The sequence below is a fragment of the Strigops habroptila genome, chromosome Z, assembly GCF_004027225.2.
Source record: "Strigops habroptila isolate Jane chromosome Z, bStrHab1.2.pri, whole genome shotgun sequence".
Lineage (NCBI taxonomy): Eukaryota > Metazoa > Chordata > Aves > Psittaciformes > Psittacidae > Strigops > Strigops habroptila.
This window is the reverse complement of record NC_044302.2, coordinates 81,775,165-81,782,478: the sequence shown is the minus strand read 5'-3', so window position 1 is coordinate 81,782,478 and position 7,314 is coordinate 81,775,165. Positions and strand designations below refer to the sequence as shown.

The 7,314-nt window shown below is 36.7% G+C and overlaps 1 protein-coding gene across 3 annotated transcripts in view; it reads right to left on the bottom strand.

Annotated features, from left to right (window-relative positions):
- Window positions 1–1,556: 1,556 nt before the first annotated feature.
- Window positions 1,557–7,314, bottom strand: part of PDE4D (phosphodiesterase 4D) — a 407,986-nt gene continuing 402,228 nt past the window's right edge. For all 3 annotated transcript variants that reach the window (XM_030511741.1, XM_030511742.1, XM_030511743.1), the window contains 2 exons: window positions 6,816–6,998; window positions 1,557–6,197 (listed from right to left, as the gene is read on the bottom strand). In XM_030511741.1, coding sequence (XP_030367601.1) covers window positions 5,787–6,197; window positions 6,816–6,998 — 594 coding nt within the window. In that variant the 3' untranslated portion in view covers window positions 1,557–5,786. The remainder of the gene's footprint in view (window positions 6,198–6,815; window positions 6,999–7,314) is intronic.

Below are 7,314 nucleotides of genomic sequence, written 5' to 3'. Positions count from 1 at the left end.
ATCAAACTCAGTTTTCCCAACGTCCATATCCAAGCCCTAGGACTGCCTTTGATATTATTTTAGTTGGAGGTTATTTCCCTCCGCCCAGGTTTTGTTCCCAATTCATCACTGATTTCTGCTTGGACTTCCTATCCCCCTTTATTCTTTCTGCAGATATCTCAACTAGTTTGACAGGAGGAAGCTGAATATTTTCTTCACCCTGCAAGCTACACTCAACTGAACTAACTGAAGGCTTTTAAGGCTTTTACAACATCTTTGAACCCCTCCCCCCCCCCACCGCCCCAGAAATTATTCTCAGCTGGTAGAGAAACTGGGCTGGTCATTCTAGTAAATACTGCATGTGCTAGCAGCTGTGACTTTTGCTTGATCTCTCTGCTGCATTGAAAACAAAAGAAACTGCAGCTATTCAGACTATTTGTCTCATTAGGAAATAGAGGAGTCATCTGTTCAAAAATGCATTTAACTCCTATAGCAGCAGCTGGCTGCAGTGAAATACAAGATCCATTTTGGCTTTGCTCTGAAACTTGCCTATTCTGATGCATTATTGCCATGCACAGAGACTGCTGCCAAAGTATGTAGGAAGCAGTGGGCTAATCTTGCCAGTTTCAGGCTTACCATGTGCACAGCTGTGGTACCTGAGCTGCTTACTGAAAAGGTTTCAGTAATGCCAACACAAATCTGAGATTTCTGTTTCCCTTTATAATAGCCATGATGTATGCAAACCATTTTGCCATTAGGGCCGCTGGGAATACGTGAGGATGAGCCTGCCAAGAACAATAGGCACTACCCAGTTTATCTGCCCTGCTGTGCCCAGCGTAGCATTCACCAGCCTCTTCTGCCACCACAGCGTAATTAAAAATGAGTTCTAAGGATGTGAGGATGGGTACTCCTTGCAAACTAACTCCAAATCAAAAGAAGGCTCTAAGCAACTTGAGGAAAAAATTGACATAATCTTTTTCCTATTCAATCAGAAACTATTTTCAGTTAAGCAAACAAACAACAAAACCCTCACTCCTCTCACAAGGAGAGATGCATGAAAGCCACTTCAGGAGCTGGACCTGTATTAAGACCACATTCTTATTCAAGACAACAACTATCATTTATTAACCTTATTTTAAAAAAGAATATATCACCCACTTAGAACCAAGGTTGTCTGGTCAATATTCAACTATGGTACTGGGTTTTTTTTGGTATCCCAGTGTATTGCTCCTCTAGGCAATCTGTAATCTTTCAGTTTCTTTAAAGCTGAAGTTTTATTTTCTCAGGGTAGGCTGCTTTTGCCACTGAAGACAATGGTAAAATTTCATGAAAACTGAGACTGTATGACTTTCTATATAACTATATAGCACCTTTGTGGATCAGACTTCTTTATGAAATACTACATTTAATTGACTGCTGATCTGCCCCAACACCCCCACATTTATTTTGTATTAATTATCTATGCAAAACAGTATGATGACAACTATTCCAGAAATACGCTTTCTCTTAAGATGTCACAACTATGCAATGTATGTAAAAAATATTTCACTTGCAAAAGAAAAATCAGATAGAGTAACTAGGCAGAATCAATCCATGCTTTTATTTCCATTGCATATAAAATTTCATATGAAGGTACTGATGTACATTACTATCCCCTATGCTGTAGAGAGGCTAAGAAACCAGTGAAAGAATAGTCATGTGCAATGTTCACACAAGTTGCCACTCTCAAGACATCCCCAAAGAATGAAATTATAACAGTAACAAAAAAATTGTTCAGGATTTCTGTTGTTGCAGTATCCCTTTTATACCATTTTAAACATAAGCAATCGACTTCCTTTGGGCCAGGGCTGCTAAATCTACAGTTTGTGTCCAAAAGGAGGCTTTGTTTTTCACTGAAAAAGACTCTCTCCTTTCCCAAAGAAGTTGCATGCTACAAAGGCTGGGCATCGCTGGAATGGAGGAAAGGTGTTAACCTCACTCTGACAAAGTCATCAGCTCCAAGTACTCTGAAGCAATATGACAAGTCAAACAGCAAAAGATGCTCAGTCCAACCCGGAAACCTTATACTAGTGTTATTAAAAGATCTAAAGGTTTACCACACTCCTGTAGATCTGAGTGCATTATGCTCTACACACCTGAACAAAGCCTTAGATATATTTATATATAATAAAACTTTGGCTGCTTTAACACTAATATTGGTGTTGGAAAGTATTTTGAAAATTAAAGCTGTCTTTTGTTCTACTTTATGGATTCTGTGTATACGTGATAATTTGTGCTACTAAATAAAAAGGGATATTACAGATGATTGTAAAAGTGTATGAGTTTTACCCTTATGCATTAAAATCAAGTGTTTTTTAGAGATCTTTCCAAAGCTGTTTCAGTGAAATTCAGTACTGAATACAGCATCAATTTTTACTTTTTTTAAGGAGCAAAAACTGGTTGCAGTTATCCCCAGTGATAGGCTGTAAAAAGATAATCAGAGAGGCAATACAATTATATTGCCAGATGTCTGGAAAACCTTGAAGTTCCAGTAGACTCTTGAATGAAAGTTCATTGTAGCATCATGCATATTAGCTTGTACTAGTAACCCCATCAGTTAGGAACTAAAAATATGGTAGAAATGCCCAGCCCTAGCCCCATGGCTACCTTACTTTCAAATGCAGCAAACAGAAGGAAAATATTCTTTAAAGTTAAGGCACAGCCCTGGGACCAAAGACCTGCAGCTTTTTTAATTGATATATCTTTACGTATTTTATACTTTTCTTGAATCTTCCATAAACAAGCTCTAAGGTGACATCGAATATATTAAGGAGAAAAAAAAAAAGGGAATATGTATACACAATTATCATTCTCTCGCCAAGAGTTTCCAAAGATAGCAACACCATCCAGAGAAGGACGATGTTATAGTAAGAACTGATAATTTACATTTAACATTACAGTATGTACATTACAATAAATACATGGTTGTAAACAGACAAACAAGACTGTATTACAGGTAAGGTCATTTGGTGAGAAAAACGCATGGCACAAATAAAATAAATAATGCGTTTAGAAAGAACTGTCAAAGCTTCCTGTAAAATCCAATTCAGTCAAGTGTTTTAAACTTCTGAATGCTATTTGTTCTATTTATATTCTTTCATTATCATTTTTAATAACACAAAACAATTTAAGAATTCAAATACAGCATTATTAAGTACAGTAACTTGCAAGCTAAAGTGTACTGTTACAAGCAAGGTGAATTTTCTTCCCACACACACATTCAATAGCTACTCACTGCATTTTTTTTAATGGCGAAAATATTCAAAACACATAAAGCCACTTGTAAATTGTTTTGTTTTAAAGCAGTGTACAATGCTAAAACACACTTTGGCAAAAGAGGAAAAAGATTGTACAATGCATTATATCCCCAGTTCTAAGAAATGTTATCTTTTCTACGATTGTCCATATACATGGATGCGTATCTCACAATATGACGTCATTCTCTTCATTTACTTTCAATTAGTGCAGATACAAAGTGTCTTCAGGTCCCTATTGGTTATTTCAGAATTCATATTGCTTTTCCATTATTAAGGTTCCAGGCACTCTTGGGGACTGAAATAACTTTTAGATGGATTGGGTTCAGGAAGAAATGATGAAGAAAAGTCAAAAACTGAAAAAAAACTATGAGTTCTCTTTATTCTCTTTCCTCCTTCAGTATCTTCTGTGCTAAAGCCCTGTGAGGGCTAAAGAAACTATGACCTGGATATAGAAGAATGCAAAATACATTTAAAAGCTAAATTATTAACCAATAATTTTTATTCTAGATCTCAGACACTTAAGCCCCCTTCCCCCATATTCATATCTGCTAACTTACTACAAAATGAATCCAAAGGAGAAATAATGGCTGTTGTTATCTTCTTTTGTTAAGAAATCATCTTGATGTTAACATTTTACCAGAATTTTAAAGAGTAGGAGGCTGATAGCTTTCCTAGGCTACTATTTCCCGTCTTATATATTCAAACCTACAAGTGGAGGAAATACAATTCCTTCTTCTTTCATGTGATCAAACAACAGGACTGGAAAATGACAAATATGAACTCCTACCTCTCTTTAACTTTCCAAGTTACAGAAGCTTTCAGTACCAATCAAACTGAAAAGCAGGATTCCCTCAGCACAAACTGGGTAAAGGATGAAAAGGTCTGAGATAGATTGAAATAATGTGGAGTAAACAACTCTCCTGATGCCTTTACTCATTACTTAAAAACATAAAAAGACAAGACTGACCTGGCTCTTCTTGCAAGGCAGACATGAAAAAATAATGCTATCATTACTATTATGTTGTACAGATCTCAGATTAGCAAATGGTTTACAAGATTATTAACACATAAAAAGTTAAGACCGAGTCAAAATTTGAAATATTACACTAATGCTTTTTTTCCCAGAATAAATATCCCATACACTGTATTAGCCTGTTCTGATCTAGCAGTCTATAGTTCCCAGCCAAAAACAGTCTGGGAACCATTTTTCAGAGGGACAAATTTTTACAGCAGAAGAGCTGCTTTTGTATTAAGATGACAATTCATCACCATCCTTTTCTAAGTCCGCCTTACCTGCAGGACTAGGGCTCTAGTCCTGCAAATCCTAGTCTTAGTGGTCCAAATTAGTTTTGCTGGGACCACTTGTTGTAAGAAGACAGAATCGGCAGGATCAGGCCACTACAAGGGCAAAATCAAAACATGAGTTCCTCTAATACATTTGGGAAAAATGTCATGAAAAGCAAACATACAAAAAAAGCTATCATACTGAAAGAGTTTTATGTAACAAAGGATATTCATGGAATTCACTAATACATAAAATACTTTTACAGCTGAATATTACCATGAGAGTCTAAGGTGCAAAAAAAATAAGGAAACGAGTAAAACCTAGAAGTATTATCCAGTGTAGCACAGACTTGTACTGAAAACTCGCAAGTTACTCTTTGTGGGGAAAAAAAAACCCCAAAAACCAAAAACAAAACCAAAAATAAACGAAAAGAAACCCAACAAAACAAAAACAAACAAAAAAACTCAACAAAAAACCAGTGGCAGATGAAGTCTGAAAGTGTTTTTCTTTAAATATAATACCTCAGTAAAATTAATAATAAAAGTAAGCTCTACAAAAGACCTCTCTTTTACATAATATACAAAATGCAGAGGTTAGTGCAACCCACTGGGTCACACTTTTTTCGATCACAATCAGGAAGATTCGAAATTACAAAATTAAAATTTTGCAATTTTCATAGCTCATCTTCCTGTTGGTAACAGAATCATGTTGTGTCTCATTATTTATGTCATTTGTTTTCCAGTAGGAACCTCAGTTTATTTTTTGTCTCTTTCCTTTCATGAGAAACATTATCCAATGCTTTGCTTGAATTCAAAAACTATCAAAGCATATCAGCATTCAGTTGACAGTTGCTACTCCTCTGAAAACATTTGCTTTATTTAATCCTACCTGCCAAATGGAGAGCTTATGAAGATGTAGTTTATGGATGTTCTCCTTCCTGCTTTCTGATGCCATGCAGGTGAAAATTTCTGTTTCAATATTCCTGAGTGCCAAACTGAATCATCAACATCAGTTTTGATCAACAAACGTCCTGGCAGATGACAGTGAGTTATGACTATGACTGTAGTCTATGTGGTATGACATAGGCTAATGATGACATTCCAGAAACCATTACACAATTTAAAAAAAAAAAAAAAAAAAAAAAAAGAGAAAAAAGAAAATAAAAAAAGTGAGTGAAAAGACAAGAAAGGGAGAGAGCAAGAGAGAAAGAGACCGCGTCCTCCTTGTTACGTGTTAGGAGTATGGTCTTCTACCACACAAGGTTCTGTCTGGTTCTCCTCCTCTTCTACTTCTTCCCCTACTTGTTCATCAAGAGGAATTTCAGTGGATTCTGAATCCTGGGTGCAAAGAGTCTTGGAGTCACTGCAACTGGTGTCTTCTTCTACTTGACTTCCACTGTCCTTTTCCGTGTCTGACTCACCGTCTTCCTCCAGTGTTAGTTCAAACTGGAATTTTTCAGTTTGGCTCTGCTTACCCTCTTCCTGGTCATCAGCTGCAGGAGAGGGACTTTGAGGGATTGTGCTCTGGTACCATTCTCGATTGTCCTCCAGTGTATCTAAGATTTCCTGGGCATCGGGGTGAACAAGATCTGCCCATGTCTCCCACAGAGGATGAACAATATAGTCTATAAACCCCACCTGTTTCAAATAATACAAAATGAGGATAAGCTCTTATTCACAACCGTGTCTATAAATCACACAAAATATGAAAAATACAGCACTAGTAAAAGACACTAGATGCACTACTCTAAGGTGGCTGAAAGGAAACCATGCTGGTTTATGTAGTAAATAGGGTCTTTTACATTTACATTTACATTCACATTCACATTTTACATTTACATTTCACATTCAAAAGTCTGATTCAGGATATTGGATAAGGACTTGGAAAGCATTTGCTCTCAAATGAACTGTTCATTCCAAACAACTCCACTGCATCTAGTGAGCCAAACTGCTTTATATTTAATTCTGTTTCTGAAGGAAATCCTAACGAGTGGCTGTACAAGAGTCTTTTGACATGTATACTACATTCAAGGTTATGACAGCGATGGAATCCCTTCAGCAAGGCACTGCGATGCATTATACTTTCACAGTAAAAAATCTCAGCTCCCCCATTTACTATTCAGGAGCTGAATTATTTTACTAGGAAGAAAAAAAGGAAATAGTGCATTCAGAAATCAATCAAAACAAGGCTACAGATCTTGCTTTTCTGTTAAACTGTCATACTGTACTATTTAACTACCTACTCAAACCAATTACCTGTGATTTTTCTACAGATGCATTGTGCTTATCACACATGGGACTTATCTCCATTCCCCTCTCTCTTTCCCGATCTCCCTGACGAAAAAATTCCTCCATAATTCTATCTGTCCATTGGCGGTAGAGATCGAGTGGCTTAGTTGGATTGCTTAGATCTGCACAGTGCACCATATTCTGAAGAACCTAAAAAAGAATGAACACCTATGGTGTTATTACACTGGAGAAAAACAGCTCCATTTACACTTTTGGTGGCTGTGAAACAGAATCTTGAAAATACATGTAGTGTGATATTTATTCTAAACAGCAAAAACTCTGGCACTTAGGTATTTTTTACACTTGCAGTAATAATCATGAATGACCTCATTTCTGTTGCTTCTGCCTGTATAAGGGCCAGAAAATCTTTGAGAAAACGACCAATCAGGTGCCAATAATTTGAATGGAAGGCCAAAGCCCCATTTAGTCCAGAAGTACTCTAGTACCTCATTGCTCTCTCAGAGAG